We start from the raw sequence: 24531 nt of genomic DNA, 5'->3' as shown, positions 1-24531 counted from the left end.
AAAAAAAAACAACGTGAACTAGATTATCTCGAAGGGTTAAGCACATAATGTTTTTGATTAATAACATCCACTCGGACTTAATTACAGGCACTTGTTCTCTTTTTTACAGAAAAGAAAAAACAAAAGGATATAACTCTGAATTAGACATGGGATAATACTATTTAATCAAACAAAAGGCGACGCCTTACCGACTTAGATAAATTTGAATTTGACGAATTTGTCCTCTTATTTGACAACCCTTTTGTTTGATCATCTGAATCTTTACTTGTTTCTTCTGTCTGTTTTCCTTGAACTGATACTTTAGTTGACCGATAAAATTCGGTGATATTGAGTTGAACTCCACTCGATCTTGGACTTTCTGGTGTTTTCTGGTCGTCTTTAAATATCACACTAGATTTCCCTTTTCGTGATCTTGATTCTTTCTTTCCCTGCAGTAGAGTAAAAGAAAAGAAAAAAATGACAAATGAAGGTTTATAACCATTAAAAGGACTAATGAGCACTGAGTCTCCACATAAAAGAAACAATATAAGGTGTGAACCTAGTTTTCTTTGATAAAAAACTAGCTAGAGATAATTAGTCGATGTGGGCTTTCATAACCAAAAATAAAATCACTTTGTGAATCCATGATTGATTATGGCTCTCTCTATCCGCTTTCCTTTTTGTGCATTATTATCTCATAACCCAGGTTTCAGTATAAATTTTGGTCTCGCTAAAGCGTAAGATATTTTGTTCAGGTACATAGACGTATTCTTTCGTTGAAATATTTTGTTATTGGAGTCATCCAGGTGGAAATATTCTTTTGTTGGAGAGGTCATTTTATAAACTATGTCGATAGTTAGTATTTAGTACCAAGCAAATAAGATCTTAGATGAAGATGTAATGCCATACCTTTTCCTGTAGAAATCTGTTAACCTCCTCCGGAAAAGCGGTCTAAACAAGTTCCATATTTTCGTCGGTCAACAAAAACAAGCATCCGTGATCAACACGAATCTCAGGGACATCATCATCATCCAAAATATCCACGATTTCGCTAACCCCCAAGATATCTTCTTCTTGAACATCTTCAGTTTCGGTCTGGACTGTGTAACTAGCATTATCCACAGCAGCAACTTTCTTCCAAATGACCAAGTAAAATGGGTGACCGCATCTTATCTTCTCTCTCTGTATTGAATGAAACTCGTATTGTTCATGCAATAATAAACATTTTGTTGGATTTGAAGTCATCTCTCTCAAGAGATTAGTAGACAAAATAGGAAGCAATCTCTGTCGAACATAAGAAGGGTCCCAACTCTGATGGTAACCTAGGAAGTCAATCAGTTCATCGACCTTTGGTTCTTTCCACACTAGAGAAATGCTCTCTTTTCCTGCCCAAGAATAACAACATTACACCATTTATATTTTTAAATATAAAACACGAGTAAAAGTAAGGTCTTTTGTTCATTTGACGATCTAGGGAAGTGACAAATATTGGGTTATCGAGTGCACATTATTCATGATGATCGTGAGAGAGTATTTAACTAGGAAAAAAGTAAAACCATTTTACCAATACCATATCACAGTTTCTATGTCGTCTCGCTAAAATGTTTAAAAGTGAATTTCAGCATAAAACTGTAGATTATAATCAGATATACCTCTTATATTTCCATGATTCTGGCTTAAATACATGTTAACGATCTCCATGTTAGGAAAATTCTGCTCCATTGCGATTCTACTGCATGTGTTAATTAGCCAATTCTTCTGCTTCTTCTGTTCTTTTTCTTTCCTATCCTACCATAGAAAGATCATAATAACTTATATCTACTAAAGAGATGAATAGATATGTTAAATTAATCACACCATAGGCGTATCAATCAACCCGAGCGGCACGAGCAGCCCGAGCCTGGACTGGCCCTGGGCCCTAACCCAATTAATAAGGCCCAGCCTAGCCTCTTGGCCGGAATACCATAATATAGCATATTAGAGAAATCGAATACCATGATGCAAGAGGAGCATTCACATTTTGCGATTCTGGAGTTGTATAGCAGCTGCCAACTGGAAGCAAGAAAAGCAACAACAAACTTATGTCAATACTGAAGTACCATCTCTTCGCTGCTAATATTTGTACTTTGTAGCTTCAGTTTTGTTGCAACACTTTAGAATACATTATTGGTGGACATGGGAATCTAAAAAGATATGGGAATGATCAAAAAAATAATGATAAAGTGCAGCTCAAATACTCTGTTTGTGATGAATCTTCTCTTTCTCTCTAGATCTGTTCTAGAGAGAGAGAGAAAAAAAAAATTTAGTTTGAAGGTCGCCTGCCGGAAATTTGGCCATCCGGCAACCTCTGCCGGAGAAGGTGATGAGGTGGCGTAACAGATGATGTGGCGTGAGTTGGCAGAGAGAGAAAATATGATGGAGGAGAGAGAGTGACGGTGTTATACCGGAAGGGGGTCATATGGGTATTTCTTGTAAAGTAGAGGGCCAAGCGGGAAGCTGGTCACAAAGTTGGGGGTCATTAGGAAAATAATCTTTTTTTTGTTTGTTGTTGAAAACTGATAGAACTCTATAAGGGCTCTATAAAGGGAGAGTGCTCTACAAGCACTTTGTGCTAAAGGCACCGGTCATTCCTTAGTACTCCCTTCAATAAAAGCCGACAAAAAGACGTTAAACCGTATGGCACGATGTGTAAGCATGTAAACCTTATTTACAGTGATTAGGGTGGTTATAGTTGACAATAAAAAAAAAAAGGTGGTTATACTGGTAAATTCGGATGGATTAGGGTTTGCTTTGAGGGATGACTTTGGTAAAAAAGTCTATATTAACGGGTAAACTAGGATCCCAAACCCTATATGAAAGGAATTCAGTTAATCAAAATCTCAAATAATAAGGAAAGGGTTGTTTCTAATCTTTCAGTTATGAGAAATATATATATATATATATATATATATATATATATATATATGGGCAATTGAAGAGAAAGCAACCTCTATTAACAAGCGAGGAGGATGGGTGGTAGATTGAGTACAGAACAAGTGAAGATGATGGATGAAGCAAGGAGCTTAAGAGATGAAATAGTGAGTATTAGAAAAGAAGCTAGAAAAGGAAATAAATTGATCAATAGAGTAATTGAAGATGAAAAAATCACAATTGTCATTGATAAAGGAGCACCACCAACTGAGAATTATAATAAATTCAAGCAGTTCGATATTATCGAAGCTAAAGACAATGAAAAATCAATTGAGGATCATTATTATTATGATGACTATCGTAACGAAACAGCTTATAGTAACAAAACCACAAAAAGAATAATGAAAGAATGGAAGCTTCTAGAAGAAAGTCTCCCCGATTCAATCTATGTCAAAGCTTACGAAGCAAGGATCGATCTCCTTAGAGCAGTCATTATTGGTCCATCAGGTACTCCTTACCAAGACGGTCTTTTCTTTTTTGACATTCAATTCCCTCCCGATTACCCTTATCAACCACCATTGTTTTACTACCATTCGTTTGGTTTTTGGTTGAATCCTCGTTTGTACCCTATCGGGGGAGGGGTTTGTATCAGTCTTTTGAACACCTCCTCCGAAGGACAAGAAACTGAACGGTGGAATCCGTGGGAGTCAACTATTCTCCAAGTTCTCGTGTCTATTCAAACCTTAATTCTCAACAACAATCCTTATGGTGGGCAGAACGAAAAATCTTCGGATTATAACAGAGAAGTATTCCCTTTGACTTGTCAAACAATGTTGGGAGTTTTAGCTAGCCCACCAAACCACTTCCAAGAATTTGTATCTTATCACTTCCGGTGTCGTGCTAAATCTATTTTAGAGACTTATAAAACTTATAAGAAAAACTGGCCATCCTTGATCGTAAGAACTACCACGATATATCAATCTATTGGTATTATATATCTAAGGCTTCATATGGGGTTTATAAAGAACGGATGGAACTTTCTAAGAGAAGACAAGAAGGATTCAAATTTCTTAGGTGATGACGTCTTGGATACTTTCCCTGGGCAATTTAGACTGATTAGAGTATTTGCGTATGTTATTGCTGTCTGTGCTATTTTTGTATGGTTTATTTTCCCCGGCCCGGAGGTTTTACACGATCTCTATGTGCGTGACTTCTCTTAACTTTGTTTGTGTTGAAATTTCTCCTAACTTGAACAAATTGATGATTTGAATTACTTTTCTTCCGTTATTGTGTTTCAATTACTTTTACTATCATTATAAAATTTATGATGAAAAAAAAACCGTGTTTGAATTTGCACTTAGACCCTAAAAATATAAATATTTATTTTTAGGGTGAAAATTAAGTTGCAGTCTATTTCACCTCTCAAATAATTAATGTTCATAAAAACAAACAAATTACTAGTCCATTTTCAGACTTCTAAGTTTGGTTTAACTTTCATTCTTATATTACGATGTACTAATAAATCATAAGAAGTTGTGTTTGAGAATTAATGAAAGATGAAAGAAGTGAAAGTGGCATAGAAGATTTTTTTTGTTGTTGCAAAATGCAAAGGCATAGAAGATTATGATAGAAAACGTTATCATGAATTTTTTTTTTTTTTTTTTGATGAGGATCACATTTGACTTACCATATTCAATCAAAGTGTCAAAGGGTGCGGCTAAAGGCATCCTCTCAAACTGTTGTAAACACTCGGTCAAAGCACAAATCCGGGGATGTCCATGTGCAATCCGGCGCCTACAACACTTCGAGGGCAGGTGCTTGTAGCCCGCACTTTGAGGGCGGGTGCTTTTAGCCCCTATCTGTAACACAAAAAAAGAGGTCGAGTGAGAATTTGGGCAATATCAATGGGGTCATACAGGAAATAATTCCTTATGATAAATGAAAATTTTAATTTTGTTACGTAGGAATTACACCAGGAGTATAGAAAATAAAAATATGGCATGATGATTAAGAGAGCAAACCCACAGTCATAACATTGATAATTTGATTTTTCAAGGATATAACAAGACCCTGCAAGATTTGTAATTTGTTTATAACTTAAATTACAAAAATTGTTTACTTGTGACTATGCACCAACCCTCAAGAATGGAACCCATAATCTCTCCCGATTCAGAGGTGTACCATAAAACAGAATACATGGAGAAACCATTTTCCATGACGAGCCACATAGTCGCGAAAAAATTTGATATTGCATCATATCTTGGAACTTGTAGGTGACTCGTCATCTTTGTTTGTGATAGATACTTTCTACAACCCTTTGTTATGTCCAATAATCTTTAGTCTTTAAAATTTGAAAAAAAAAGAATTTTAGATATATGGGTGTTATTAAATTTTCTTCTAAAACAAAATCCTAGGTTGTGCACTACTACCGACATTCTTTGACAACCACATCGACACTTACCGGCGATCACTCAAATAAACAGAACCTTCAATTCGAGTGAGATATTCATCTTTCAACTGTGTTATATTATCTTTTTAAAGAAGTAAAGGTCCACTATCATCGATATTCTTAGATGCTCACTAACCGAACATATTTGTTTTAGTAATTGTGATTTAGAATCATCTTCCCTATTTTCCCCGAATCAAACAAAATATAACGAAAATTTGAACATGCAAAGGGTTGGATTTTGAAATGATGTCATGGCTCCAGTGGTTTGTTTTGAGAAAAAAATATTTTAGAGTGTGTAAATCGATTACCTAAAGAAACTGTTAAGTTTGTGGCCATCCAACTCAAAACCAATTGGCAATGGGTGGAGAGGACCTATACTTTACAAACTTAACATGGTATTAGAGCTCGGCCCACACGTGATAGGCTTAAAAGCCACACGTGTTCCACGTCACCCGTAAAGAAAAAGAGAAATGCTGTATAGAGCGACAGTGAAAAGCGAATTCAAAAGCGAGCGAATCCGTGAGCGACACGTGTCAAAAGCATTTGATTTCATGTGATTTCCAGAAGTTATGTAATATTTACAGTTACATCCTCAATTTTAACGTTGGCTTCTCCAACGGTCCAGATTATTTCCCTATTACATTGAAGACAACCCACCAGCAAGTCCATCCGCCCAAACACAACATCTCTCTTCTCTTTTTCGATTTTTCAGCTCTCTCTCCTTCTCTCTCTCAACACAACTTATTCAAATCGAAGTATTAAAATTTGGATCTTCCAATTGTTGTTACATCAAATTGTTCAGGCGGTCGAGAGTACTAATTTTGATGGACTGTATGGCATAACAATAGAAAGATATAAATTTAAATATTTATTCAAAAATTAATTACAAGGTAAGTCATGTTTTATCCGATGATGTCGAGATTAAGGTTCAAATCTTATTGTTTGACAGATTTAGCTCTGAAAAAACACAACGCGTAATTTGATTGACGAAGATAAAATAAAAATTCTATATATACATTCATAACTCATAAGAATACATCACAAAAGGAAAAAAGAAGAAACAGGATTAATGGTAGTTTTTTTTTTTTTTGTTAAAGGGTTAATGGTAGCTAAACTAGTACTAAAAAGGGCCATTTGAAATGGGTGGTCATCTCTTGATACTCTCAATATGGGTTGTTTCATAAACAGGTAAACCACTTGAATAAAGACCAAAATCATTGTTTTGTAATTCAAACAAATCAGAGCTTGAATCACTCTCTCCTCCATCTTCATCTTCATCTTCATCATTATCATCAACCCATATCTTATCTTTTTTAAACAACCCATTACAATTAGAGGATGACCCGATAAAACTTGTCATGTTCTGCCAGTCAAAATTTCTCTGTAAATAAAAGAATTAGTTATTGATAACTTCAAGCACAACATTAACATTCCCAATAAGATTCAAAACATACAACTTAGGATTAAATGTATATCCACCTTGACGATCGACCAAGTAAAAAACTCAATAAGGTAAACGTAAACTTGTGACGCCCCAAGCCTTAGCAGTTATCGATATTGTCCCTGAATTAGACACCTCAGGCACAAGCCCACGGGTACGGGGTTTTGTTTTTGGTGAAGGCTCCAGGAGCACACCCTAAAGGCCTCAACACTTACTAAGCTTGAGCATTCACTTGTAGCCCCAAGCTCCCGACACTCTCACGACAGCGAAGGCTCCAAATTTAAAATTCCAAATCCATAGTGCACAAAATTTGATCCACTTCTATGACAATAAGAATAATCTTTTCTAAACCTTCTCAAACAACATACTATATGTGATTTTTATCTAGCATTTGGCTTATTTCATACACAGAATTAGTGCTTCTTAATTAAGCTAATGAAAGAGTATAATGTTTGTACTCTTTCTAAACAGTCAAAAACCCATAAAAAATACCCATTTAAACAAACAAAAATTGTCATCACTCACTATTAAACGTTCTTGTTTGGTGAAAAAGGTGCATAAAAAACTCAAAATATATGCACATACTTTGTTTGTGAAAACCTGATTATGAGCATGAAAACCCAAAACACAAACTTTGTTTGTGAAACCCAGCTCTCTTTGAATAAGTTGTGTTGAGAGAGAGAAGGAGAGAGCTGAAAAATCAAAAGAGAGAAGGGAGTTGTTGTGTTTGGGCGGATGGACACTGGTGGGAACGGTCCAGATTAGATTTTTAGGCGGGACCTAAGTAGAAACACGCTAAAATTGAGGATGTAACTGTAAATATTATATAACTTCAGGAAATTACATGAAATCAAATGCTCTTGCCACGTCTCGCTCCCGGATTCGCTCGCTTTTGAATTCGCTTTTCACGGTCGCTCTATACGGCATTTCTGAAAGAAAAAACACGGCTCAAAGAACGCCACACGTGAGGGGGCGTGTGAGAATAGTCCCACATGAGAGAATGGGTAACTAGCAACCAAGAATATAAAGTATAGGTCCTCTCCACTCATTGTCAATTGGTTTTGAGTTGGATGGCCACAAACTTAACATAAACATCTTGATACATAAACGACGGTGTCACACAGCTCACGTAAATGCACTATGGAGGTTTGTTGTTGCCGGTAACCCATGGATAAGTGCTCCCAAAAACACTGTTAGAGTAACTTGATTTTGCGATTCTGGAGTTGTATAGGAGCTGCCAACTGGAAGCAAGAAAAGCAACAACAAACTTATGTCAATACTGAAGTACCATCTTTTCGCTGCTAATATTTGTACTTTGTAGCGTCAGTTTTGTTGCAACACTTTAGAATACATTATTGGTGGACATGGGAATCTAAAAAGATATGGGAATGATTAAAAATGAAGCGAAGCTAGGAGTTTTGACATTTTGAAACCGAATGAAGCACCTAGCTTTTGAATATAAGTTTTGAACATTTTAATGAAGTTATTGGGAGGGTTATTATATACCAATTTAGGAAGCTTTATTTGAATATTAAGCATATGATAGGGCAACACAATTTATTGGTTTAGCCCGGTAATAGCATACGGTGTTAACCTTGAGTTATGTTTTATGATCTATAGGTTACATAGTATTTAATGAACAGACCTGGTAATAGCATTGGGAGATCAAGCCACTTCTCGAACTGAATTAGGTTGTCATACTAGTAAGATATATAAGTCCGAGTTGGGCTTACCACTACCAGCTTCCTCTGAAACAGGGTTGGCTTCCGTCTCGTGAGTAGATTCTCTAAATGAAATCATAAACCATACAAACCATGAACCATGGTAGTAAAGTATTTTTAAATGTTAGCTTAAAATTTGTTTGTAGTTAGCCAACAAGGCAACAGGACCACATGCCATCCCAAGAGCACCGACACTAACAAATCCTACAAAAGCTTGTGTGTATTCTCAAAGGTATGATATCACCGATATCGCGCCTGTTAATAACTCTGACAGAACCAATGCTGCAATGCAAGATGAACCTAATCACATACAAGTATATCAAATGATATATGAATATAGCCTAAACTACCATGAAATTAGAGCCCGTGTGTATGACAGGATTTTTAATCTATAATTTTGCATCCATTTATTTATTTGAGAACACCCTTATATAACAAATAATGATAAACTGCAGCTCAAATACTCCCAAGTCCATTCAAGGATGGTGGTGGCTTGAGGCAGTGTTTTGGTGGTTTTCTAAGTTAGTATTTGACATTTAGAGTAATGGATAGAATGTGGAGTCTCATAGTGCCCTGATTTTTTGGTTGAAAGCTTCGAAACAATTGTTCGCATTTCTTGTCATTACCAATAATTCTGCTTATGGTAGATTTTTTTTCTTACAAGATTGTGTTCTGATTCCTTCAATTTTCACAGTTTTCTTTAGCTTGACTTATTCTGGATCCAGGATGCTTTTTTCCCATATTGGCATCTTCTGTACTCATCTTTTCTTTTTTGTTCAGAGCGGTGCTCTCGTGGGTAAACTAATATGCCATTGATAGATAGCCAAAAAGTAAAATGATGCCCTGCAAAGTTATTGAACGACAATCTGTAGAGCTTGAGGAGTTGCAAGGTTTGTGATTGTTTTCTTTTCCGATTTTAATATCGAAATGTATATACATGATCTGGTAGTTGTTAATCACCGTCTATGCAATTTCACCGTAAACCCGTAAGTCCGTAACCGCTTATCCATCTGGTCAGTTGGCATGTATTTATCTCCATTTTCCTCATTCTAGGAGTTGGACAAACTTTTCAAGATTATCTTTTACAACGGTCTAAGTATTCATTCTAAAATCAAAGACAAACGCCTCACTGCAGTTAAAATAGTCAATAGTTATGTTTGTTAAATCATCAAAGAAAGATATAATATCCTGACCTTACTTGGACCTTACTTTTTTTTTTTGCATTAACATGGACCTTACTTCAGAGTAGGCTGATATATATCTCAAAAAGTAAAGCAAGTCAGTGACGCCGCTCCTTTAGTTATGCTGCAGAAATCCACAAATGCAAAATATTCGAGCACCTTTAGCAATGAAAAATTCCTCACCTTTAAAGCCAACTAGCTTCGAACCATATGGCTATTTGAGCAATTTGCATATGGATCCAAAATATAATCTTAAACTGAAGTTCGACCTAGGTTCTTCACCAATGGCCTTGCGTCACCTGCTTGACAACAATAGGGAGTTTAGTCCTATGACTTTTTAAGACAGTCAATCTCATGGAGATATTCGCCGAAGTTTCAATCCTTTGGAAGCAAGAGAGGCGTATGGTTGGACTAATTAGTTTAGTTGTCCTTCTCGAATACACAATTCGATAATGATTCCGCTCGACAAATTATGGAAGCAAATAAGTAAAAGAATAAGTAATAGTTTTATGACCGAGTCGAGTATTGGATACTCTCTCCTTAAGACGTTATTCGTCCCGCAATGGTGCTAAGCCGGGTTGTATATACGAATCGTCTCCCAGGATAAAACAGTCTTACCTTCTTGAAGCGCAGCACTTCTTTCTTCAAGAAACTTCGAACCAAATAAGTAGAGAACTCTCTTAACTTCTTAGACTTCTAATGCAAACTCTAAACTCAGAAAACTAATTGATTTTTCTATATCTAAAATGAAATCTGGATTATGTATATATAGAGATGATTGTGACTATATGGAGAGACATCTATATGGAAAGACATGATCCTAGGGATGTGTCTCTTTTAATTTTAATTCAACCAAAGCAATGGTTGAACCAAGGCAATGGTTCAAATTGCCAACAATCCCCCACATGAATTAAAATTTATTCTATATGAAGACTATGCAAACTGACAATGCATACAAACTAAGAGAGTTCATATGGAAGTTGTTGCATCAGGAGAGGCGGCTTTTGGCTTTGAACCTTCCTTAGTGTATGACTACCGGACTTACTAATTGATTAGTGAACATGATGTCTTGAACTATTCAATTTTCGCAGTAAGTCGATACAATAGCCAACACACAACTTCTTCCGTACATATTTGATTCTTTGGTTGTGTCCTTTTCGGCCCTGGACAACTCCTGGATTCATGAGTGCTTTAGAGAATTCCGCCTTAAGACATTCTCATAGAACCGGCATCAGTTCTACACTCACATAGGTGATGTCCTATGAAGAGTACCCTGACGTACCCCACTTGTTTACACAAGAATATAGGCATCATTAAAAGCATCGCTTATCCTATCACCTGACAGGCAACACTGATACTTAGGAATGGGTAAGAGAATGACTCTTTCAGTGTTACTGGCGAGTATTTCACATTTATGTTGTCCCTTTTGAACCTAGATCTTGGGATCTCCAGTCAACTAGGTTGGGTTTCTATTGCGATCTACTCATTTACTTTAGGCTTTAAGCCCATTCCCCTTGATAACTTGTACATTTGCCCTTTCGATAACCCCTTTGTAAACGGATCCGCTAGGTTATCCTTTGATTTTATATAATCAATTGTTATAATTCCACTAGAGAGCAAATGTTTAACGGTATTGTGTCTTCGACGTATGTGTCGAGATTTTCCGTTATACATTTTATTATGTGCCTTGCCAATTGTCGATTTACTATCGCAATGTATTTTAATAGCAGACACCGGTTTTGGCCAAATTGGAATATCCTCTAGAAAATTACGAAGCCATTCAGCTTCTTCTCCAGCTTTGTCTAAAGCAATAAACTCTGACTCCATGGTTGATCTTGCTATGCAAGTTTGTTTTGAGGACTTCCATGAAACTGATGCACCACCAATAGTAAAAACATAACCGCTTGTGGATTTAGAATCGTTTGTATCTGAAATCCAATTTGCATCAGTATACCCTTCAAGAACTGCAGGGTATTTGGTAAAATGTAACCCATACTCCTTAGTATATCTTAAATATCTAAGAACTCTTATCAGAGCACTCCAATGACTTGTATTTGGATTGCTCGTAAACCTACTCAATTTACTTACTGAGTATGCAATATCGGGTCGTGTACAATTCATCAGATACATCAAACTACCAATTATCCGAGAATATTCTAATTGGTTAGTACTATGACCTGTATTCTTAGTTAGATGTAGACTAAGGTCTACTGGAGTTTTTACAACTTGATTATCATTTTTGTTGAATTTCTCTAAAATTTTCTCAATATAATGTGATTGAGATAAAACTATTCCATTAGAAGTTCGACATATCTTGATTCCAAGAATTAAGTCTGCTTGACCTAAATCTTTCATATCAAATACTTTTGATAGCATTTTCTTCATAGATTTGATCATATCTAAATTGCTACCCATTATTAACATGTCGTCTACATACAAACATAGAATTATAACTCCGTTGGTAGTAGATTTAGTGCAGACACATTTATCACACTCGTTAATACTAAAACCATTTGACAGCATGACCTTGTCGAATTTTTCGTGCCACTGTTTTGGTGCTTGTTTTAGCCCATACAATGACCTTACTAATTTACAAACTTTCTTTTCTTGACCAGATACTATAAACCCTTCTGGTTGTTCCATATAAATTTCTTCTTCTAATTCGCCATTCAAGAAAGCTGTTTTAACATCCATATGATGTATCTCTAAATTATATAGGGCTGCTATAGCAATTAGCACCCGAATTGATGTTATTCTCGTAACAGGAGAATATGTATCAAAATAGTCTAATCCTTCTTTTTGTTTAAATCCTTTTGCGACAAGTCTTGCTTTGTACTTGTCTATAGAACCATCCGTTTTTAATTTTCTCTTGAAAATCCATTTATAACCCAATGGTTTACACCCCGGTGGAAGATCTACTAACTCCCATGTATGGTTCTGAAGGATAGACTCAATTTCGTTATTTACGGCCTCTTTCCAAAATTGAGATTCAGGAGAAGACATTGCTTCTTTGTATGTTTGCGGTTCTTGTTCTAACAAATATGTGAGGAAATCAGGACCGTATGTTTTGGCAATTTTTTGTCGCTTGCCTCTTCGGAGTTCCTCTTTATTTTCTCCTGCTTGTGGTTCTTGAACCACATTTTCTTTATCATTTTGGTTTGTATTTTCATTGTTACTAATATTCTCAAATTTCCTCTTTTGAGCACTTTTCTCATTGTCTAATTACATGGAAATATGTCCTCAAAAAATGTAGCATTTCTTGATTCGATTATCGTATTAACATGTAAGTCTTGAATTTCAGATTTATGTATGAGAAATCTGTATGCACTACTATTATGTGCATATCCTATGAAAATACAATCGATAGTTTTTGGTCCAATTTTGACCTTCTTTGGTGTAGGAATCGCCACTTTTGCTAAACACCCCCACACTTTGAGGTATTTATAAGAAGGCTTTTTTCCTTTCCATAACTCATAAGGAGTTTTATCCTTTTTCTTATGAGGCAATTTGTTCAAAATATAGTTTGCTGAAAGCAAAGCTTCCCCCCACAAATTTTGGGGTAATCCTGAACTTATAAGTAATGCGTTCATCATTTCTTTTAAAGTTCGATTTTTTCTTTCAGCGACTCCATTTTGCTGAGGCGAATAAGGAGCCGTTGTTTGATGGATAATACCACTTTCAGCACAAATATCAGCAAATGGCGATTCATATTCACCACCTCTATCACTTCGTAAAGTTTTGATCTTTTTATCGAGTTGATTCTCAACTTCACTCTTATATATTTTAAATTTTTCTACGTCTTCATCTTTACTTCTTAATAAGTAAACATGACAATATCTGGTACTATCATCTATAAATGTGATGAAGTATTTTTTCCCACCTCTTGTCTGAACCGTTTTTAAGTCACATATATCACTATGTATTAGTTCTAACGGTTCTGTGTCTCTTTCAACTGAACGGAAAGACGACTTAGTCATTTTTTATTCGACACAAACTTCACATTTATGATTGGTATTTAAATCAAATTTAGGTATAAGGTCCATGTTAATTAATCTTCTTAAAGAATCATTATTAACATGTCCTAACCTCTCATGCCACTTTATACACGAATCAACAATATAAGCAGAATCATTAATTTTATTAATCTTAGGAATAATGGTCATTACATTCATCTTGAACAGACCTTCACTTAAATACCCCTTTCCCACGTACATCCCGTTCTTAGTAAGAATAAAATTATCAGATTCAAATACAAGTTTAAAACCATTCTTACTTAATAAAGAACTAGAAACTAAATTCTTTCGGATGTCGGGTACATGAAGCACATTTTTCAGAGTTACTTCCTTTCCAGGTGTGAATTTAAGTATGACTGTCCCGGTGCCTTCAACTTTGGATGTTGCCGAATTTCCCATAAATAAAGGTTCAGCGTTTTCTACCTTTTTATAAGATGAGAATACTCCTTTCTCTGAACACCATTCTCTTGGATTATTTACCAAGTTGACTTCAGAAATAACGGCACATAAATTAATCTCTTTGACACCATCAGACAAGTTATCTATCACTTTGTCTTCCATCTTTCTTTTCTTGAAATTTTTCTTCCAAGTTTTGGAGCGACAATCTTTGGCAAGATGTCCTTTCTTGTTGCAATTGTAACAAGTACCTTTGAACTTCTTAGAGTTCCCATGATATTTTTCTTTACCTCCACGAAACTTCTCAGGATTTTCTCCGTGAGTTGGAGGGACAGAAATGTTGTTTCCAATATCACTTCCCATTGTCTGTTGAATACAAAATTCACAGACGAATAAGAATATGGTAATAAACCGTATACCCTTCTTGGTTGTATACCTTCTTGAATATAAATAATAAATAATCAATTCAAATTTGAAATTACAGAATAAATGAAGCATCAACACTCACTAGCATAAACCAAAATCAATTTGATAATTGCTTCATACTCCAGAACAGACAATGAATATGTTCAATAAGAAAAAGTTATATTTCTATTTCATCTATTGTATCCAGTTCATATATTGTAAATCAATTAATATGACATAGCGAAGAGTCACAAAGAAGTGCACTAAAGTTTCTTTCCATGCAATAGTCACCCACGTCCAGTAGCCAGTGGGTATCTCGGTTATGAACAGGAATGTATACACTTAAATCACTTACACAGTAAAGAAGACAAAGTAACTTGGAATTTGACTGCCAATACTAGAACTAATTATTCATCAGGAAAGAAACCAAATACTAGTAAAAAGTGAATCGAGCAAGACGGTAAGTTTGACGTGGATCAATTGTGCCTACTTTTATGCCTCGGTATTAAGACAGTCTTCATGTGCAAAGTTAAGAGGATAAAAGGTGATTGAGTCTCCTGACTAAACTGGTTAGGTGGTCCTTTATAGTGTGATTTGAAATCAAAACATCTAAGGAGATTATTAATTCACATTATCTCTCCTGTAGAATTAAAGCCTACCAAGTATTGTTATTCTTTTTCTAATGAATAGGGGTCTCCAAATGGTTACTCTTCTTAACATGAAAAGTGTTCCTTTTCAATTGTATATAACTAACCGAAACCAAATTAGTGTAATTAATAGTCACATGCAAAGATAAGAACATCAAGGTCCAGGAGCATTCTTTGTCTTGTTATTACTTAATTAGGTTTGTCCTATTTTAATACTAACGGACACAAACTAATAGTATCAAATAAAATTGACGAGCGAAATTTGACAAACGGAATAACGTCTTAAGATTGTTGGACTAATTAGTTTAGTTGTCCTTCTCGAATACACAATTCGATAATGATTCCGCTCGACAAATTATGGAAGCAAATAAGTAAAAGAATAAGTAATAATTTTATGACCGAGTCGAGTATTGGATACTCTCTCCTTAAGACGTTATTCGTCCCGCAATGGTGCTAAGCCGGGTTGTATATACGAATCGTCTCCCAGGATAAAACAGTCTTACCTTCTTGAAGCGCAGCACTTCTTTCTTCAAGAAACTTCGAACCAAATAAGTAGAGAACTCTCTTAACTTCTTAGACTTCTAATGCAAACTCTAAACTCAGAAAACTAATTGATTTTTCTATATCTAAAATGAAATCTGGATTATGTATATATAGAGATGATTGTGACTATATGGAGAGACATCTATATGGAAAGACATGATCCTAGGGATGTGTCTCTTTTAATTTTAATTCAACCAAGGCAATGGTTGAACCAAGGCAATGGTTCAAATTGCCAACACGTATAACACTGAAATAATCGATTCATCGTGTGTCCAGCAGTTACGACCACCGTATCTGCTTCAAGCGGAGAACTAGGTTATTATAAAAAGGCAATTTGATGTTAAAATGTGATTTTTGTAAAAATGTTTCTATAACTAGCTAAAGAGGAGCTCTGAGAAACGAGATAAATTATTAGTATGCTAATATACCTTCCGTTTGTGAATCATGTATGACTTCATTCAGAAATTTGACATTCTAGGGTAACAGAAATTCGATCTTCGAAATTACACAACCATGTAAGTTTTGTATCTTTTGTTTCCGGTTATAATGAACCCCAGTCGAGTTATAAAAATGTATGCTTCTACTATTTATATATTCAGTGAGATTTGACGATCAAGATTTCCAAAATGCAGATTACTGAGCTCAACTTGTTAATTGATAGACTCAAGAAGGAGATTTGACTATCAAAATTTCCAAAATGATCATGTTAACTCAAGAAGGAGATTTGTCCTTGGCAAAGTTGAGGGATATTGAGAATTTATGTCAGACCCCTAAGCTAGAGAACTCAATTGTATTGCCACCTGCCTCCATTCTTTCACAATTTTCATGGTTGCACAAATAAAGAAGAAAACTTGTTGTGGTCTTTTAATTTTTGTTTGTTGAGTAATACGTAGTCACGAGCTATTCCTTACTTAGTATCCAATAAAACCCGACAAAAAGATGTTAAACCGTATGGCATGATGTGTAAGCATCTTAGGGAGTTTGGCTAGTTTTAATTGAAGACCCAACTAACTAACCCTTATTTACGGGAATTAGGGTGGTTATAGTGGTAAATTGCGGATGGAGTAGGGATGACTATTATGGTCAAAAAGTCTATATCAACCGGTAAACTAGGATCCCAAATAATAAGGAAATGGGTTGTTTTTAATACTAATAAGAATAGGATCTCAAATAACACAAGGAAAGGGTCGTTGTTTCTAATCTAGAGATATATATATATGGGAGATGCTAGAGAGCCCAAATTTTTTTAGGCATTTTAGTGCCCAGCTGATGTGGAATCACTAAAAGACAAGGTTTTTTCAAAGTTTGACTACGGTGGGAACCGCTTTTATTTCTAAATAAGGAAATATGTCACCCTCTAAGTACCAATTTCTAAGTCACTCTATCATTTCCCTATATATATTATATATAGATGGGCAATTGAAAAGAAAGAAGCGAGGAGAATGGGTGGTACATTGAGTACAGAACAAGTGAAGATGATGGATGAAGCAAGGAGCTTAAGAGATGAAATAGTGAGTATTAGAAAAGAAGCTAGAAGAGGAAATAAATTGATCAATAGAGTAATCGAAGATGAGAAAATCACAATTGTCATTGATAAAAGAGCACCACCAACTGGGAATTATAAAATCAAGCAGTTCAATATTATCGAAGCTACAGACGATGAAAAATCAATTCAGGATCATTATTATTATCACTATCGTAATGAAAGAGAGTACAGTAACAAAACCACAAAAAGAATAATGAAAGAATGGAAGATTCTAGAAGAAAGTCTTCCCCACACAATCTATGTCAAAGCTTACGAAGCAAGGATCGATCTCCTTAGAGCAGTCATCATTGGTCTACCAGGTACTCCTTACCGAGACGGTCTATTTTTTTTCGACATTCATCTCCCCTTCGATTACCCCTATCAACCACCATTGTTTTACTATCATTCATTTGGTTTTTGGTTGAATCCCCATTTTTCCCCTACGGGGGGAGGGATTTGTTCCAGTCTTTTAAACACCTCCTCCGAAGGACAAGAAAAGGAGGGATGGAATCCGTGGGAGTCAACTATTCTCCAAGTTCTTGTGTCTATTCAAACCTTAATTCTCAACGACAATCCTTTTTTTGACTACCCCGATTTTAGGAATGGGGACGGGGAGAATGAAATGAATTGGGATTATAACTTAGAAGTATTCCCTTTGGCTTGTGAAACAATGTTGAGAGTTTTAGCTAGCCCACCAAACCACTTCCAAGAATTTGTATCTTGTCACTTCCGTTGTCGTGCTAAATCTATTTTAGATACTTATAAAACTTATAAGAAAGCATGGCCATCCTCAAGAATCATAAGATTTACCACAATATATCAATCTATTGGTATTATATATTTAAGGCTTCATATGGCGTTCATAAGGAACGGATGGAACTTTTTAAGAGAAGACAAGAAGGATTCAAATTTCTTAGGTGATGACGTCCTCGATACTTTCCCCGGGGATTTTAGAGAGATAAGAATAATTGCATATATTTTTTGTGTCTGGACTATTTTTATACTGTTTATTTTCCCCTTGCCAATGGTTTTGCACGAGTTCTATGTGAGTACCTTCTCTTAACTTCGTTTGTGTTGAAATTTCTCATAACTTGAACAAATTGATTTTTGAATTTAATTATTTCGTTTAGTATCTTTTTTCTTCCCTTATTGTGTTTCAATTACTTTTACTATCATTACAAAATTTATGATGAAAAAAGAACATGTTGGAGTTTGCACTTGGACATTAGAAAGATGGCGGCCGTGAAAATAAAGATTAGAATAGAAGGTAAAAATATAAGGTAAGGTGGCTAATACATGGACAACTAATTTTTTTATATGGACATTTTAGATGAACAGTTAAAAAAATTAAAATATTTATATGGACAACCATTTTTAAGTGCACATCTTTTTATTATTTTCACTCTTGTCCTCTAAGAACCAGAGGTTTTATTTTAAGTCGCCTCTCTTTTCTTCCATAAATCCTAGACTTATCTTACTTCTTCTTCTTCGTCACCTACAAATTTGTAGAGAAAGAAACTTTGGAGAGACAGTATTTTGGATCATAATCTACTTTTCTTTTCTTCCAAATCTATTCTTCTTCGTGAACCCTAAACCCCTTGAAATAAAAAAAACCTAGAAAATTATAATTTTGGATCAAACAACAAGCGGATATGCTTGTGTTTCTTGAAAAACCCACGAAAGATGAGCAGAAACTGCTTGTGTTCGGCTGGTATTCACCATAGTCATGAGTTTGAAGTTCCAAAAACTAATACCATCCTTGGATTAAGTCAGACTGCCGTTGGGGTCACTTTTTAGGCTCTATGTTCTGGCTTATATTTGAACTACTTTTTTTTTCCTGTTGAACTATATTCGAACTACTTGGAATCACCCAAATAAATTGGTGGATGCATGAACTATCAAGAGAGTTGGGTGCAATGTCTGATGGAGTTAAATCTGTAGAAATTCATAGAGAACTTAGCAGGAGGCTTTCTTTACTCAATTCTGACACGAAGCCAAGAAGAGTTTATAGTGATGGACAGCTCGTGATGAAGAGGATTTTGGTGCTTTATGTTTCCTCCAAATGAGTTTGTTGATTGGGAACAATACAGGGTATTTGCTACAAATTAGGTTATGTGATCTTTATTGTTGTAGTAGAAGATCAAAAACGAGTGATGGTGAATGAAATTGGCTCCTTCTCGAAAAAAAAAGAAAACATAAATCCTCACATGACCTTCTGGGAGACTTTCCCAATTAGACGATCTCTTCTTCATTCCACACCACCATATCTTCTCCGTTAAACTAGTTATATTGTTTTAGAATTGACGCTAGTTTAGAGAGAGATGGGTAACGGTTGTTTATGGAAGAATAAGAAATTAGTCTAGGATTTTCTATTTTTAATTATTGTTTTTGTTAATGGTCCATAAATTAATAATGGTTAATATTTAAAGCCTTATGAAGTTGTCTCCTTATTAAATCAAAGTCAACTAAGTCAAACATAATTGATTTGAACATAATTGATTTGAACCGGATCTAAAAATAGTAGTCCATATAAGAAAACTGATTGTCCATGTATTGGCCACCAAATATAAACATTTAATTTTAGGGTGAAAATTAAGTTTCAGTCTATTTCACCTCTCAAACAATTTATGTTCATAAAAACAAACAAATTACTAGTCCATATTTTCAGACTTCTAAATTTGGTTTAACTTTCATTCTTATGTTACGAAGTACTAATAAATCATAAGATGTTTTGTTTGAGAATTAATGGAGATGAAAGATGAAAGAAGTGAAAGTGGCACAAAAGATTACGATAGAAAAAGTTATCATGAGAAATTAATTAGCTCGAGAAGTATGACATTTGACTTATCATATTCAATCAAAGTGTCAAAGGGTGCGGCTAAAGGCATCCTCCCAAACTGTTTTTTTTTTTTGGAATCTGATAACTTCATTGATTAGGCAAAGCCAAGATGGATTACAATAAGAAGAACAAAGCATAAAAATGTAACCCTATGCCCACTACTTATGAAGAAGGAGGCATTTTAGTTTCTATGTGATTTTAGTGGTTCCCCCACTATCATGAGTACATGACCCATTACCACCATATGGTTCCTTTGGTTGAGTAACTAACTACGAGTGGGTCAAAGTTTGTAACCGTTTCCCCACCGCGGACTGGAGTGATTGGAGAACTTCCATCGGCCGTCGGTCGGGATCCTTCTCCCATTTTCAGTCCAACATCTTCCTCCATGAAGGCAGAAATTTGAGTTTGAACATGATGAGTTTGAACATGAACAAAGAATCATACCGAATCAAAATCATGTTCAATCGGAGATTTGTCTGCTTCACATCTTTCGACCAAGATTGTATCATCCCTTAAGATCCATGGGACTTTACGTGTGACTAAATCCATTTCTCCTGAGGTTTCTAGGTTTGCAAGGAATTGAATATATGCGACCTCTGTAAATGTATATGGATATGGGAGATTCAGCACACCTTTGTAAATGAAGAGAGTTGTGAGTTGTTGAAGAAGCTTCAAATAGGTGTCCATGACCAAACACTTGAACCGGAAGAAATACGAAAGCAACAAAAATAGATCCTATAGATCAGCAAAAACATGCCCTAAAGACCAACAAAGATAATAACTATTTATTAGAACAAAAAAAGAAAGAGATCCGGCGAAAGGAGGACTCTTCGCCGGAGAAGCAACAAAGATCGGAAGATTTAGTACAAAACGATTACAAATTTTATAGAGAGAGAGACATAACAATGTATAAACAGTGAAGTTCGAGTCCCCTCCCAAACAGTTGTAAACACTCAGTCAAAGCACAAATCCAGAGATGTCCACGTGCAATCCGGTGCCTACAAAACTTCGAGGGCGGGTGCTTGTAGCCCGCACTTTGAGGGCGGGTGCTTTTAGCCCCTATCTGTAACACAAAAAAAAGGTCGAGTGAGAATTTGGGCAATATCAATGGGGTCATATAGGAATTAATTCCTTTTGATAAATGAAAATTTTAGTTTTCTTACGTGGGAATCACACCAGGAGTATAGAAAATAAAAATATGGCATGATGATTAAGAGAGCAAACCCACAGTCATAACATTGATAATTTGATTTTTCAAGGATATAACAAGACCCTGCAAGATTTGTATTTTGTTTATGACTTAAATTACAAAAATTGTTTACTTGTGAGTATGCACCAACCCTCAAGAATGGAACCCATAATCTCTCCCGATTCAGAGGTGTACCATAAAAGAGAATACATGGAGAAACCATTTTCGATGACTAGTCACATGGTCGCGAAAAAATTTGATATTGCATCATATCTTGGAACTCGTAGGTGACTCGTCATCTTTGTTTGTGATAGATACTTTCTACAACCCTTTGTTATGTCCAATAATCTTTGGAGTCTGTTTCAACAAAAAAAAATAAAAAATCTTTGGAGTCTTTAGAATTTGAGAAAAAAGAATTTTAGATATATGGGTGTTATTAAATTTTCTTCCAAAATAAAATCCTTGTTCTTTTGATAGGAATAGAACAAACTTTTCAATCCGAAAAGGAACAAAGTATCAAAGACTCGCCTTAATTTCCTTAAGAATTGGTATTTATAATATTATACCACTGCAAGGTTTAATACTAGAAAAAACACTTGATTTTTCTAATGTGCCATATTACTCCAACTCAAAACAAATTAGTCTACAAGAATAGATTGACCATATGGCACGATGTGTAATGAGTTTGGCTTGTTTTAATTGAGGACCCACCTTATCCTTATTTACACGAATTAGGGCGGTTACAGAGGTAAAATCGGATAGTAAAATAAGAATCTCAAATAATAAGAGCATCTCCAATGCAAGACTCAATCTTAAAATCTTAAGTGCCACCTAGGACTTTAGAATTTTTTTTGAGAAAGAATCTCAATTGAGACTCAACACATAAGTCAAATAGAATTTTTTTTAAAGTTTTGCATTGGAGATGCTCCAAGGAAATGGTTGTTTCTAATCTTTCAGTTATGAGAAATATATACAGTGTAAATATATAGATGAGCAATTGAAAAGAAAGCAACCTCTATTAACTAAGCGAGAATGGATGGTATATTGACAACAGAACAAGGGAAGATGATGGATAAAGCACGTAGCTTAAGAGATGAAATAGCGAGTATTAGACAAGAAGCGAGAAGAGGAAATAAATTGATCCAGAGAGTAATTGAAGATGAGAAAATCACCATCATCATTGATAAAGGAGGAAAAATTGAGTATTGTAAATTCAAACAGTTCGATATTACCGACGGAGAAGGTGAAGATAATGAAAAATCAATTAAGGATCATTATTACTATGATGACTATGTAAGGAAAGAGCTTATAGTAACAAAACCACAAAAAGAATAATGAAAGAATGGAAGAATTTAGAAGAAAGTCTTCCAGATACAATCTATGTCAAAGCTTACGGAGCAAGGATCGATCTCCTTAGAGCAGTTATTATTGGTCCATCAGGTACTCCTTACCAAGACGGTCTTTTCTTTTTTGACATCTATTTCCCACCCGATTACCCTTATCAACCACCACTGTTTTACTACCATTCGGTTCGTTTTTGGTTGAATCCCCAATTCCCCATTTTTCCCCTACTGGGGGAGGGATTTGTTCCAGTCTTTTGAACACCTCCACCGAAGGACAAGAAACTGAACGGTGGATCCCTGGGAGTCAACTATTCTCCAAGTTCTTGTGTCTATTCAAACCTTAATTCTCAACAACAATCCTTATGGCGGGCCGAACGAAAAATCTTCGGATTATAACAGAGAAGTATTCCCTTTGACTTGCCAAACAATGTTGAGAGTTTTAGCTAGCCCACCAAACCACTTTCAAGATTTTGTAACTTATCACTTCCGGTTTCGTGCTAAATCTATTTTAGATAGGTATAAAACTTACAAGAAAGACTGGCCATCCTCAAACGTAAGAACTACCACGGTATATCAATCTATTGGTCTTATATATCTAAGGCTTCATATGGCGTTTATAAAGAATGGATGGAACTTTTTAAGAGAAGACAAGAAGGATTCAAATTTCTGACGTCTTAGATACTTTCCCTAGGGTATTTAGAGAGATTAGAGTATGGGAGATCTTAAAGGTAATGTCTGAAATTGTTATAGGCAATCTCGCTAAAGGCAATCTCTTGTTTGGTTAAAGACAATGTGTGCTTAAGAGGCAATGCCTATACCTTGACGTTAAGTAGCAAACCAACAAAGTCCGATTAACTTCTTTTCTTCTATATCCTCTCTCTTATTCTGTTTCCGTCAAAGGGGAGGAGCCCCTTCGCCAGAAACGTCAGACGAACCAAACCTTCAAGGTTTGAACCAGAAACAAATCGACTAGGTGAGATTCGAATTGAAGGGAAAATCCATTTGCGCTGCAACAACATCCAAACTCCAATCAGAAAATTCGTTTGTGCAAAAACAAATGCCGCCAATACAGAAATCAACAGAGAATTGTAAGATGAGGTGAAATTCAAAGGATTTGAGAAGAAGTGATGAGAGAGTAACAACCCTTTTCTTTATCTTAAAAATACTTGTAATGCTTGAAGCTAATTTAACAGCCATAGTACAACCAGTGGTTTTTACAGTAGCTAGTCTTTACCCATTTTCATTGATTGATCGATTTCATTACTAACTCTCTTAAAGGTACGATCTTGAATGTTGAAGAAGAACTGGTTTTGAACCAGAGTATAGAGAAGAGAAGAAAAGAGAGATTTTTCTAGCCGGCGATCTTTGCGGGAGATGATAGAATTGGCATTGCCTCTAACAATTTGTGGTCAACTTGTTTTGACCAAGTATTTGGAGCAAAATACATTGTCTTTAACAAAAATACACATTGCCTTTAAAATTTCCCTTAGAGTATTTGCGTATATTATTGCTGTCTGTGCTATGTGCTATTTGTTTACTGGTTCTTTTCCCCCTACCGTTAATTTTACACGTTCTTGGTGTAAGTGGTTTCTGTTAATTTTCTTTTTGTTGAAATTTCTCTTTGACCTTTACCAACTATTGATGATTTGAATTTAATTATTTTGTTTTATCTTTTTTCTTTCTCACATTGTGTTTACACTACCTTTTACCGTCATTAAGAAAAAGATGCGTGTTATGAAGAGATGCTTCCACATCACTTGGTCCTACTGTCGCAGAGAGCATAACACGGACGCACACAATTTGGCCGCGTCAGCATTACAAGAGTAATAGAGTTTGCCTTTAATCCCTGTTGTTAACATTATTACTAGGTAGTCCCTGAAGGACATCAGGTTTTCTTTTCGTCTTTCTTGTACTACACTTGTATTATTTCGGTTTTATGTATTTGCTTTC

At 35.4% G+C, this 24531-nt stretch overlaps 2 protein-coding genes across 2 annotated transcripts; one reads left to right on the top strand and one right to left on the bottom strand.

Moving 5' to 3' along the window:
• On the bottom strand, nucleotides 1-1994 carry LOC147534407 (flap endonuclease GEN-like 1). The gene is made up of 4 exons (XM_086649613.1): nucleotides 1974-1994; nucleotides 1632-1767; nucleotides 889-1364; nucleotides 1-428 (listed from the first exon to the last, which is right to left on the bottom strand). Exons 1-3 carry the CDS (start codon nucleotides 1974-1976, stop codon nucleotides 931-933), a joined length of 573 nt encoding a protein of 190 aa, XP_086505739.1. The 5' UTR covers nucleotides 1977-1994; the 3' UTR covers nucleotides 1-428; nucleotides 889-930.
• Nucleotides 1995-2899: 905 nt separating this feature from the next.
• On the top strand, nucleotides 2900-4171 carry LOC147534406 (putative ubiquitin-conjugating enzyme E2 38). Its single transcript, XM_086651067.1, has one exon. It carries the CDS (start codon nucleotides 2988-2990, stop codon nucleotides 4107-4109), a length of 1122 nt encoding a protein of 373 aa, XP_086507193.1. The 5' UTR covers nucleotides 2900-2987; the 3' UTR covers nucleotides 4110-4171.
• The last annotated feature ends 20360 nt before the right edge of the window (nucleotides 4172-24531 follow it).

This window comes from Eschscholzia californica, unplaced genomic scaffold (assembly GCF_041429995.1).
Source record: "Eschscholzia californica isolate CP2 unplaced genomic scaffold, dmEscCali1.0.p SCAF_6, whole genome shotgun sequence".
In the NCBI taxonomy this organism is placed as follows: domain Eukaryota; kingdom Viridiplantae; phylum Streptophyta; class Magnoliopsida; order Ranunculales; family Papaveraceae; genus Eschscholzia; species Eschscholzia californica.
This window is presented reverse-complemented; position numbering and strand designations above follow the sequence as displayed.

Excerpts from the sequence above, each read along its gene's own strand:
- LOC147534406 (XM_086651067.1), top strand. The coding sequence starts at position 2,988 with ATGGGTGGTAGATTGAGTACAGAACAAGTGAAGATGATGGATGAAGCA.
- LOC147534407 (XM_086649613.1), bottom strand. Across the intron at positions 1,365-1,631 it reads GAATCATGGAAATATAAGAG|GAAAAGAGAGCATTTCTCTA; the intron begins GTATATCTGATT and ends ATTCTTGGGCAG.